Below are 13,240 nucleotides of genomic sequence, written 5' to 3'. Positions count from 1 at the left end.
AGCGCCATAGATTCGATGAAGTATTTGAGGCAAGCGTTTATTTCGTCGGCAGCAGTCGATCTGGGAATTACTGGCAATGTTTTGGCGGAAATCGCCAGACAGTAAAATCATTGCGCCTCCAAAACATCTCGAGCCATTACGTAGATCTTGCAATGTTCGGTTAAGTGCTTCCAATGCCCCATTGTGCATTCGATGATGATGATCTTCGATTCTGATAAAACTTTGGCCATAGCGGAGCGCTTTGTAATGTTGCATGTTGTTCTTCAATAGATTGAAGATTTAACGGCAATTTTAATGCAGAATGTGCCGTACGACATCCTTCTAGCAATGTGGCTGCTATTCCAGAAGAAGCAACTGCAACTGCAATGTTGGATCTTGTACGAACAGTGGCTAAAACTACTGACATGAGGAATGTCTTACCAGTTCCACCAGGGGCATCCAGGAAATATAACCCGACCGTTTCCATTATCAATTGCCTTCATTAATGTATCATAAACTTCCTTTTGTTGGAGATTCATCAGGAGTACATTCGTTTGAACTACTAAATCTAATTCCTGGTGATCATATTCACGATCCCGTTCCAATTCTCAATTAAATGCGTCATTCATTTCACAATTTGGCGCTGGCATTCCCAACCTGACTAATAAACTACCGCACATGGCTTCGATCAAGAGCAAGGCCCGATTATGTATCTCATCATTCATTTCAACATCGGAAATTTCTTGAACTGACACGAATTTGATGTAAAATATCTTCTGCCATATTATCCTTGTATTTGTGCCACAGGTTAGATGGGTTCGATGGAAAGCATGTCTAAATGATGATAGCAAATAATGTACGTATCTGACTTAGAGATGCAGAGATAATTGCTTTGAATTGAAAAAATTAAAATTTGAAATTATATTATCTGGATAGTAAAGTCTATGCTTAACAGTGATTGCAGAAACAGTTGAAACAAAATTTGCTGTTTCTCTTAAGCTTACTCTATGCTTTCAAACTATAAATGTAAAGAAATTTAGAATGGTAATTAAATTATATAAACATATATTTCTTTTGTCGCCTTATATATGTTTACAAAGAACAGCTGATTAAATTTGAACAGGCTCTTTCACTTAATAACATATGTTTGCTGCAATCCATTTCTTACGGGTATTTCCCTAACTTTTAGAGACCAGTGGGGCGGAATCATGTGAACTTTTATGATATTTTAATACTTATTATCCTATTCCCAACAAAGACAGTTCCAAACACACAAAAATTATCAAAATCGGTCCAACCGTTCTCAAGTTATAAATAGTGTAACAAACACGACTTTCTTTTATATATATAGATATGTTAAGTTTTAATCATCAATAGGTCAAATATTGGAGATAAACATGGCATGAATAGGTAGAATGAGCCTAAAGCTGCAGGAGCTATGTGTAACAGGTGATCTGCCCGACTTTCCCTCACATGTGAGAGTTGGGTGAATAAACAGGGATCAACACCTATTCTGTTACTTCTTTCCTATTTATATTTGTATCGCATTTCCATTCATGTTGCCAGCTATAAAAAATGTGTCCATTTAAATTTGCGTTTTGAGAGAATTGTTTGTACATGGTTGATGTAATATTTATTTTTCTAACTGACTAGTCTACTACAAATTAATATACACAGGATGAATCCAAAGCGTCATCTACAATCCTTGAAGATCCTAATCCAGTGAATGATCCTAATTTTAGAGAACCATTGATCGATGCACTGAGAAGACAGAAAGATGAGGTAAGTGTTTGTGCAGTAGATTTAACATCGGTTTAAAATCAATATCTGCACTTTCAAAAGATTATGAACTTAATTATAAAATTGGCTTACGTTAAATTTGTAGGTAAGCATATTGTGATATATTTGTGTAACTCTTGTTTTTTAAGTTACATTATAGAAACATTTTAAAGATTTTATGTAGTTATAGTATCAGTTAAGTTTGTCATGTTAATTTCACAGAATAGTGTTTTAAATTGTTTAAGTAATTCCTTTCTTTATGTAAGTTTAAGTTAGCTAGTACAATTACTGGTTGTTTTTATATGATTGTAAATCAACTTTTGCATTTATAATTTAAAGTCAAGTTAACTTAATTAAATTAGAAAATCTCATCCAAAAAGTTCATTTTGAGAATGGTTTGACGAACATACCTCAAACCCATTTTTTCCATAATTTTGTAAATTTGTTCAAAATCATTTGAATATATAAACTCCAATTGTAGATGCTATAATTTAAGACTTTGTATTGTGTTCTATGATAAAATATACCAAGATAGTATCTCACAAAAGTGAAGATAGCTTTGTTCTTTGGAAGGAAGGATGAATCAACGTCTTGAAGATTTTTACTCCTTTCTCTTAAACTTCATTTAAATCTTGAAGCTGTCGTATTTGTATTTTGATCTCATCAGGTAAGTATAGGACACAGATTACAATATCTAGAGGAAGAAGAAAAAGAGTAAGAATCTTCAAAACGGTAAAATATAGTTTCAAAATATTACATTACTTCCAATTACTTCAGTGCATTCTGTGTTTGGATGGGTTTTTTCTATATCAACTCTTTAGGGTATCTTTCCTGAAGAAAGAAAAGATAGAACCATTTTTATCACTCCAGGAGCAATCAATAGACATTTAATATATTAATTTTAGGTAATTTGTAACCAAGTCCAAGAAAATGGCTGAAGATAATAATGTAAATATTTTACAACATGTTTATAAATTTGGACTTTAAAAAATTACACTTTGTATTGAAATAATAAATTTAGAGGATTATATATTTTTAGTGAAACATAACTTTTAATTTTTTTTTCATTTATAAAGAAATCATTTCTCTCGACCATTATTAATGCATACACATTTTCTCCAATTTAAGTGTATGTTAAAAGTGTATTTCTATAAATATTGCTTCCTAATATTGTTGAAAATAGTTTAACAAGAGAGAAAAACCATTATCAGTTTGACAATAATCATATGGCTAAAATATAATAGAAAAATAATAACCATAAAAATGGCAAAAATCACTTCATGAAAAGATATTAAACTGCATTTAAATGCTTGTTTGCATTTGTATCCTGTGGTACAACTACAAGTGGTACTCCACTTTAAATATGTAACTGAACAACCTTTTAACTGCTGATGCCTCAGTGAACCACTCTGTTTCATCTATGTAAACATGCCCAACCAGACTGACCTCAACCCCTCGACATTGATATTTTGCAATAAATATAATATTAATTTATTAGCCGCTTTTAACACAAATGTTCTTTTGTTTATATTTGGTAACTCTACTGTGAGGTATTAATTGTCGATTTGACATATATTTGTGGGCTGTTTTTGACATAATCTTGTGTTCAATCACCTAGACATTATGCAATGTGGTAAGTGTTAACAAGTCATATTAAACAAAAAAGAGGCAATCAAGTGCATGGAGTGTAATAATGATCTGCACATCACATGTTGTTGAATCAGAACAATGTCTAAACTCTCCAGTATGCAAGCCAAGACTATCACAGAATGGTGTTGTGATGAGTGCAAGACGGAAACATCATCTATAGCTAGCTGATCAGACAATGAGGGCTCCAAGGTAATTGATTTATTAAAACATATTCAGATGTAAATTGTTCAAAGCAATAAAGATCATAATACCAAATTTGGTGCTTTGGAGGTGCAATACTTACAAATATTATTAGTACAATGTCAGATATTCAGCTCAAGGTGAAAACATTAGAAAAGGATAAAAGTACAAAACCCACCAGAAGACCTTATAATAGAAAAACAGAGACTATCAAAGGTAATTTACCGAACAACAATGTATAATTGAGGACCTGTAACAAACTCTAGAAACCATAATGTAGAAATATGTGGAATACCGATGACCAAAAATGAAGATATTGGGAATAGACGCAAAGGTAATAGGAGTCGAGTATCTTAAAAAGTGACGTCTCCATAGCACAAAAAGCCAAAGGATGCATCGATGCCTCCAATTATTTCTCAGTTTGTATCCCAGTCCATAAGGGCTGTGTGGTTGGTAGCTGCAAAGAAGAAACCACTAACGGCCAAATACTTGTTGCCATCACTTTCTCCTATGCCCTTGTACATCAACAAGCATCTGACCAGCCATAACAAAATGCTTCTGGGCAGATCAAGATCATTGGTACATGACGGCCACCTTGCCCATGCATGGGTCAGAGACAGCAAGGTGTTCGTCCACAAGACTACGGATTCACCAACAGTCAAGGTGAGGGATGCCGCAAGAGCCAAAGTAGTCATGGGGTTAAGTAATGGGGACAGGGGCCATCAAATCTAAGTACTATTTAAAGTGCGATTCATTACATTATTTTGTATATAGATTATTAGCCAACATAGTCAATTATAGATCACTTAAAATTAAGTTTAAAAACTTTAACCTCTTAATCAGTTATTTTAAATTTGTGTTATATTTTAATATGAATTAATAATAACAAGATCCCTAGATTGCTACATCTATGTGATAGCCATGATCAAATACAATTGCTAATAAGTGTCTTATTACCAACTTTATCTAACACAGTATTAACTCAGGAACTTGTGTAAGTGTGAGGGTAAGAATAACATCTTATTATCTATGAGGCCATATTCTGTTATACTTAAGCTACATTCCGTTTGATATAAAATTAAGGGTTGGTAAACTAGAGAGAATTTAAACACCTCTGATATATATTGTGCTTTAATCTGTATATGTTCTTTTATCATACTAAACAAACCTGAGGGTTCTCTTTGTAGTATTAATATGTATTAATGTTCAATTTTTGATTGTTAAAGAACTATACTTTTGGGTTTTGTTAAGTGGGAATGTTTGATAAACATCATCATATTCTTATATAACTTACAGTTTATAAAATGTTTCTTGTTCTTCAGTTGTATAGTTTTTAACTCAGGGAAATTTTTACTTTGTTCTTTATACAGTTTATATTTGTTTCTTGTTCTTCAGTTGTATAGTTTTTAACTCAGGGAAATTTTTACTTTGTTCTTTATACAGTTTATATTTGTTTCTTGTTCTTCAGTTGTATAGTTTTTAACTCAGGGAAATTTTTACTTTGTTTCTTTATGTTTTGCTTAGTAGCCAATGAACAGTAATGCAGCTTTGGCTTATTAATGTATATAATCCAAAAGGTTTTTTTTTAGATCTTGTATTTGGCAGTAGTTAAATTACGAGAAGTTTAATACATATCGTGTTTTTACATAACACAAAGATTGTTTTGTTTCTTATTTTTCATTTATGTTTTAACTGAGGAAAAGTTTGATCTCGCCCTATGTGCTAAAGTCTAACAGCAGGGGAATAGCTGTTTTGGAATCAATTAATGAACTGGCAGGGAAGCAAGCAAAAAAGAAGCATTTCCACTTGAAAAATGTATCGCAAACCAAAAATTGGATGGCTAACAGTGCCTCTCGACACTGAAGGTGGCATTACAAGTTTAACGAATACTTTGTAAATGTAGGACTAAACTTGGCAAAAAGCTCTTGTCTTGAGCAATACATCTGTCGGTTGAAAGATGCTTACCATTACTGTTAAACTGCGAATTTAACTTATGGAAAGTCACTGAAGACTGAGTTACTGCAATACGTTGGCAAGCTGCGTGGTGGCTCAGCTCCTGGGTATGACTGTATATCACCATCAATCTTGAAGGAACACTTTTATATTTTAGAGTAAGCTGTTGCTTAGCATTGTTAATGATCAGCTCTGGTGGGTTTTCCTGATGCTTTCAATGTGGCTAAGGTCCCTATTTATAAAACCTAACGAAATTACAAATAAATCAGATTATAGGCCTATCTTTTTGTTGAGTTTATTCTCAAAATTATTGGAAAAAATAGTAAACGATCAATTACAAGTATACTATAATCAAATTCTCACCATCAGCCAATTTGGATTCCAAAAATAAAAAATCATTTCAGATGCTCTCTTTAGTCTTAACAAAGATATTCATATATTATATTATTCATATTGCCTTAAATGACAACAATAACATGCGTACTGCTATTTCTTGTCCTCGTGAAAGCATTCAATTCTGTCGATAGGTAAAAATTGTATTTTATATTTTACAAAAATTAAATTTTATGGGAATAAAAAATAACACATTAAAATGGTTTGAATTATACTTAACCAATTGCAAACAATATTTCCGCCATCAATAACGTCAATAGCAGGCAAGCATCTGTGATTTTGGAGTAGTGCAGGGAAGCAATAGGGCCTTTGCTATTTTTAATAAATGTGAATAATTTTACCAAACATTAATATATAGGGAAAATTATACCTTTTCACTGATGATATTTATTTATCTTGAATTTATTTTGAAGACAAGGATTTGATAAAGTAAAGAACAAGGCAACTAGAAATCTATCCATAAAAATAAATGGTTTTGATCAAAACATGTTGGACGTTAAGGCTCTTGTTATGAGTCCGATTGTACAAACCTGTGTGTGTGTGTGTGTGCGTGCGTGCGTGCGTGTGTGTGTGTGTGTGTGTTCACAGTTCACAAAAATCTTTATTTACCAGAAAGTTTACAAAAAAAATACAATTCCATGTGCTACACAAAGCACGTGTGGAAAAGGAAAACAAGTTCTTTTTTAATATATTGGCATTATATATATATACATTTTACATACAGTTTGGCAAAGTACATTTAAAGCCTATTCAGTCTCCTTTTGGCAGAAGGTGAACTTAAATTTAAATAATTTGCATGTTTCAACGTTTTTAGATATTATAAGTATATAAAACTATTACACAAATTCAAGAAACAAAAACCAAATAATAGTAAAAACTTAACAAACATAAGGACTAATTTTAGGCAGATTATATACTATATTCATATATTTATATATATATATATATATATATTTATATATATATATATATATATATACATACCCATAAATATTATATACATATACACACATATCAGTAGTAACATGATTAAATACAAAAATTAATCAACTGTTACAAATATATTAAGTTATTTAACAATAATTCCAACAATAACAGGATTTAATATAAAATATATATACATACACATACATAACAATAACAAATGCAGCAATATAGATCTAACAAACAATTTCAACAATAACAGCTTAACAACAGACATTGATAACAAACTTAAAAACATAACAATTTTTAAACTATGAGATAAAACTTATATTTAATGTGACACAACAATAAAAATAAAATTATTAAGAATTTAGGTTTTTGACATATTCTCTACTTTTAATCTTTAAATTTTGGTTTGGATTCATACAATAGACTGTCACCATAGTTCATTATGAATGCATTGAAATGTTTAAATGGCTGTATAAGTGAATTGCTTTCTTGCCAACTCCTTGGTGTAGTTTGGCATTGAAATTTGCTTTATTTTGCGATGATCTTGTATTAACTACATTTTTTTTAATGTCGAAACTGTCTAAGAATTTATAGATGTAATTTAAACAATGATAAACATAAAGTTGATTAAAAGTTAAAATGTTGTAAAAGTTTAAAATGTGTGTGTGTGTGTGTGTGTGTGTGCGCGTGTGCGTGCGTGTGCGCGTGCGCGTGTGTGTGTGTGTGTGTGTGTGTGAATGTAAGGTCTGAGTATGTGTAGGGTTTGAGGAAAGATAGGCTTTTTTTATCTATTTATAGTTATAGTGTGTGTGTTTTTTAATAGTTATAAATAACAACTTAATTTTATTATCCTTTTAAGCAAATATAATAGAATAAGTATTAGTTAATAGATAAGACATTACCTCATAAATTATCAACCGATTTCCAAGACCTTCTTGCCACCTCAGTCTACAGCTGGTAGTCCAGGTTAGCGTTGCCCTAAATATTAAATTCTACACTCATTCGTCTTAAAATCATTCATTCTTAGTACTTTTAAATCTTGCAGCAGCCTTATAAATTAATTAAAAAAATTATAATACAATTAATCAATAGCGACCTTTCCCACGCACAAGGTATGCTTATGTGGGAAGTACATTTCAGTAAATAACTAACATCAGAAGCTAATATATTTGTTAGATATTAGTAAAAATAGCTGCTATCAATGTTACATATGTTATAAAGTATGAAATAAACTTTATTTATTTGATTACATTTTCATAGAATATCAAACCCTTATGTACATTATGCAAACTTTGAAGAGCAAAATAATATGTGACATTCAAGAGGATACTCTCAAATAATATGTATAAAATGGCTACTAAAAATAAATTTCTATTCAGCAGGTACCAGCTTGTTTTGGCAAAGTATGAACCAACTGTGTATACTAAAAACTAAGTTTACTAATCTCAAATTGCCAAAACTAAAAGAAAGCTAGCAATAAGGAATGAAAACGAGATGTATTGATAACTTTTTGGTCACATTGGTTGTTAATTGGTCATCACAATAAAGTTTCACCACATCATATTCTCCTGTGCAGGTGTGTATGTAAATATTTTAGAAACAATATTGGTTTAGCATTTGTTGACTGAAGATGGATTTCTGCACTGAGACCAAATACAAAAAAAATGTAACTGTGTTTAGCAATGTGAAACAGAAAACAGATTTTATAAATATACCATTATAAAATGTTACAAAATGCATAGTTGTACATACTTTGTTTTTTTTTTAACAGTGAAGTGCTGATTATCCAAAACGTTGACCAACTGAAAATGCTTCATACGATATTGTTAATTGAAAACACAAGCTGCAACAGGAGCATTTAGCACAGGGTCCAATGTGCAGTTGTTTCACTGTTGTACACCTAACCTTACTTTCTGTTACTGAAATCTGTCCTGTTTTAACTGGACGTGTTTTTATTTGTTATACTGTGTGACTTCTAATAATGGCAAAATATAAAGGTGTGATGCTAAGTCTTTCAGAGAAACAAAATACTAAATGGCATTAAAGCTTTAGCAAACAAACAAGTTTAATTATTTTTGGAATTTTCCTTTGGAATTTTTAAAATGTTTTTATCACATCTAAGTCACTAAACCATTCAGCAGGGATCACTTCTGGCTAGTTTATACCTTCCAGTTGAACCTACCACTGGGCACAGCAAAAACCGATGTGTCACTTAAATCTGGGCAACCTTATGGATGTCCAGGAGCAGCACATTACAAACCGCAAACGTTGAGATTCTGGGGTTCATGGGCAATTCGATAAGTCTAGTCTACTGTGAGAGATGACTGTCCCTAACCTCAACATGGGTGTGCCACCCCCTGCCTACTTTGACTGGAGACGCTGGTTCAGATCTGGCCTAGTCTTCTTCCAGGGAGACATGACTTTGAGATGTAGTGCTCTAATTCTTCCTCATGGATCTCGATAGGAGGCAGCATGTACTCCCTAACCTTACCCATCCTGAATATCCTGTCACTCCGAAAGCAGCGCAAAGGTTCTTACAGGACTAAGTGCAATTTTTAAGCTTCTTGTTCTAAGAGATCATAAAACAACAAGTCACTAAACCAGAAAATTGTATCTAGTGTATCATTAAAAAGTATTGTAATATGTAATTCTAGTCCGATTGCGTGTTTTATTTGTGTCCCACGCATCTTAAAATCCTAAAAAAACTACATTATTCAGAAATGTTTGATTATCTGAACACCCCCTTAAATCTTTTGAGTGGAAAAAATTAAAATATACAGTAATCGGGTTAAGAGGACTAATGAATCATTTGATATGCTTAAGAATAAACTATATATAGAGTCATCGAACTCAGAGGACTAATGATTAGTTTAAGACTAGAGAATGCGGGTCGGGCAATGAATGCTATTTAGACTAATTAATTATGTTGATTTCACTTTAAAGAAAAACAAAGACTAGCATAACTTAAATGTGATTGGGAAGAGCAAGGGATGTAGAGAGAAAAGGGGCTGAATAGAGGAATGATGCCACTCACCGAAGTCTTCTTTACAGGTCGCACGCTCTACACCGCATGGTGGAGAGAGATGTTACATCCTCCTAAAGGACTCCCACAGGTCGACACAATCTGCAGGTGGATTTTTCTGTGAAATCACAATGAGTACAAACATAGTTCACATCACTGGTCACTGGCATTAGGGGTGAGAGGGGACAAGTAGTTATAAGAGATTCCACATGTGTCTAGGGCTAAAGATAAACTCCATTAAGTCTAATGGGTTTTCAAAAGGGTTTTCGATAATACCATCACCTTGTATGAGTGAAAATCACATAGTATTTGAAGGGGGAGATGTGCCCGACACAAGAACAACGAGACGCATCCCCCTTGGATGAATGCTGGCCCGGACAGCGAATTAAAGATGACATGCCATAGCAATGTTGATCAGGCCATACCACATGATCGGGTATCATAAATTGTCTCAGCCAATGGGGAGCAATCATCCAATTTTATGTCATCGACTGTACAGTACAGATCAGCTCATCGAGTATTAGGTAGAGTATCCAAATATAAACCAAATTAATCTAAACAATGAAATCATATTTTATACTAATTAAATAAAATAAGAGACTTTTAAATATTATACACCCCATGCACCAACTTTTTCGGATAATCCTTATCTACTGTAAATAAAATATATAATTATAATATTTTTCTATTTCACACCGTATCAAAATGTAATCAACACTGACTAGTCAAATCTTGAAATGTTTTGGTTTCACTGTTGTCATCGCCAGTCAACAGATTTTAAACTGAACATATGTGTTATAATAACAATCCATAGCATGTATGGTATTGTAATTAATTATGATTTGTACTACTACTACAGTTGTTTATTAACTCTTGATTAAATTGCTTTATATTTTATAAATTTTGTCCGGTACTATATGACTCAAAACCTAAGTTGGCAAAGTTATAGCAGTGTGCACATCTGAAAAGAAACGATTCTGTTTCATCGTTTATGTAAATATACAAGTTTATAATGTATATTATGTTTCTTATTACATATATTTTTTTAGGAGCTGGAGCGATATTGTCTAGAAATGGAAAGAAGAGAAAAAAGAAGTCTCTAGTAATGATCAGGAAGAATAAGTTATAAACATTTAAACACTATTTTTATATGTGAGTTAAGTTACATTTAAATTTAATGAAATTTTCATGCTTTAAATTTAAAATTGTAGATATAATTATTTATTATTTGTGTTAAACTCTGAAATTATATTTAAACAGAGCACTCATTTAGAAGCTGTTATGTCTTAAAATTAATGTTTAGTGGGGTAGATTAAGTCTGTAAGAGAAATTTGTTGGTATTTATGAATGATTCATTGATAAAAGAGTACAAACTTTGTGTTTTTGTTCATAGGAAAATTAAAACTGCTTAATAAAGGTTATAATTTCTTAGCAAACGTTTTTCATCAAAAAATGTATTTAGTTACAGAGTAGATTTATTGCAGTTTAAAAATATGTACATCATTTTATCTTCATTATTTCTTAAGACAAAATTTTAAACAGGCATTCAGCATAAAGCCAGTTTGGACAATATTGTTTGCAATAAACATGAATATGTGATAAATACCTTTGTAAAATTTGCTTAAATACTTAAATTAAACTTCATTAAGCTACTTTTTATTCATTAGGCATTTTGGGCTTTTATATTTATTTATTTATTTATTTATTTATTTATTTTTTTATTTTATTCTCAAACAATTATTAGATAAATATTTATTTGCTTACTGGCTTTTAAAACACTGATTCTGAAAGCCAACAATAATTTGTTTCATTGAACTATAAAACATTGAACACTTTTTAAGCTATCGTAACTTAAAAGTGAAATATAAAATAAAACAAATTTATCTTTAGATTGGTGCAAAAAGAGTGTAACTGGAAAACAAATAGTGAATGATGGAATTTTGCTTGAAAACGAAATGAATATAAATTTTCATGACTTAGTAACAGATGAAAATTTGAATTGCAATAGACACACTAAATTTGGACTAAAATTAATTTACCATTTATTAAAGTTATAATTATTAAAAATTGTGTTACACATTTGCAAAATTAAAAATCTAATAATCATATATTTTTTCTACTTACATAGAATTATTTACAAAAATTAGTGTTGTGAAATAAATTAGTATTTAGTAAATGAGGGATGAATGTTATTCTAACATAATAATAGGGAGAACCTAAGGTAAATTACCATTTAGTTCCAAGCCAAACAGTTAACTAATCAAATAGTTAAGGCATAGTACAACAAAGTTAGAAATTGTATAAGAGTATACATTTGAACTCACAGGGTTTGAGTGTGTTGATTAACTAGATGTATACCAAATACCAGTGGGCTAGGTAGAGGGATGCCAATTAGGGAATAACTCCATTGTTCTTGGGACTTTGGACTGGGACACTGCTACTCCAGATTGGCAGAGGTATAAACACTGTTTCTTCACACACTAAAATCTTAGGGTTATGATGCGTTTAAGTTACTTAAAAATGCGAATGCGAAGAAAAATCACTACGAGTTACTCATTGAATACAGTTGAGAGATGGTGTTTCTTGAAAATAGCACATACTAAATGGGAAAAGAGAGGACTGAAAGAAAGTATTATGACTAAACAGCCACATGGTGAAATGAGAGTTCAGAAGTAACTATACCAAAAAAATATCCTGGCCAAGTTGTGTGAAAGTGAGGAAGTAATGACCAGATTTGTAGAACAGCAAATCATGGTTTCTAAACTAAGACAATGCACCAGTACAAAACACTTTCTGTGAAGCAGTTTATTGATAAGGGCATTCCTGTTCCCAAAGTGAAAAGTACAATAATGGGAAAACATTTTCAATCTGTAGAAATCATTGTTTAAGAGCCTGTCACATGATTGTCTACAACTCTGCTTTGAACAATGGAAAATTTCACTTTCAGAGGTGCTTAGATAGAGAAGATTAGTACCGTATGTTAAGGGGAATAACAATCTTTTGTAAAATTTTTTGAATAAAGTACATTTTTCAGACTAATTCCATTATTTAATAGTCACACCTTGTATATGAAACTATCTTATATATTGACGGATTAAACCATCAGACATACAGTGTTAATGTTTACAGCCACCATATTTGCCATGCTGCCAAGTAAATAAATCTTGCCTCAATACTAAACTGCTCTTAATGGGAATAAATTATTAGACACTTAACAGGAAATAGGCTCAAGAAAGAAATGGTTGAAAATCAGAGTTTGTGTCTGATATTAACCTGACTCTTGTATCATATTTTGCATGTGTAGGAGCAATTGAGGGACCAGTATAAATGGGTTCTCCACTGTCTCCTATT

General features: G+C 31.6%; 1 protein-coding gene across 3 annotated transcripts in view; it reads left to right on the top strand.

Annotated features, from left to right (window-relative positions):
* Positions 1-12,928, top strand: part of LOC124365037 (cytoplasmic dynein 2 light intermediate chain 1) — a 38,712-nt gene extending 25,784 nt beyond the window's left edge. Inside the window, exons 8-10 of one of the 3 annotated variants that reach the window (XR_006922692.1) lie at positions 1,657-1,761; positions 8,247-8,443; positions 10,939-12,928. Coding sequence is in view for 2 of the 3 variants with exons in the window: in XM_046820932.1 (XP_046676888.1) it covers positions 1,657-1,761; positions 9,919-9,997; positions 10,939-11,018 (264 nt within the window). In the remaining variant the exon portion in view is untranslated. Of the gene's footprint in view, positions 1-1,656; positions 1,762-8,246; positions 8,444-9,918; positions 9,998-10,938 lie in introns of all 3 variants that reach the window. The other 2 variants (XM_046820932.1, XM_046820941.1) reach the window with 2 other exon arrangements.
* The last annotated feature ends 312 nt before the right edge of the window (positions 12,929-13,240 follow it).

This window comes from Homalodisca vitripennis, chromosome 1 (assembly GCF_021130785.1).
Source record: "Homalodisca vitripennis isolate AUS2020 chromosome 1, UT_GWSS_2.1, whole genome shotgun sequence".
Classification (NCBI taxonomy): domain Eukaryota; kingdom Metazoa; phylum Arthropoda; class Insecta; order Hemiptera; family Cicadellidae; genus Homalodisca; species Homalodisca vitripennis.
The sequence above is the reverse complement of the archived record's forward strand: the minus strand, read 5'-3'. Positions and strand labels throughout refer to the sequence as shown.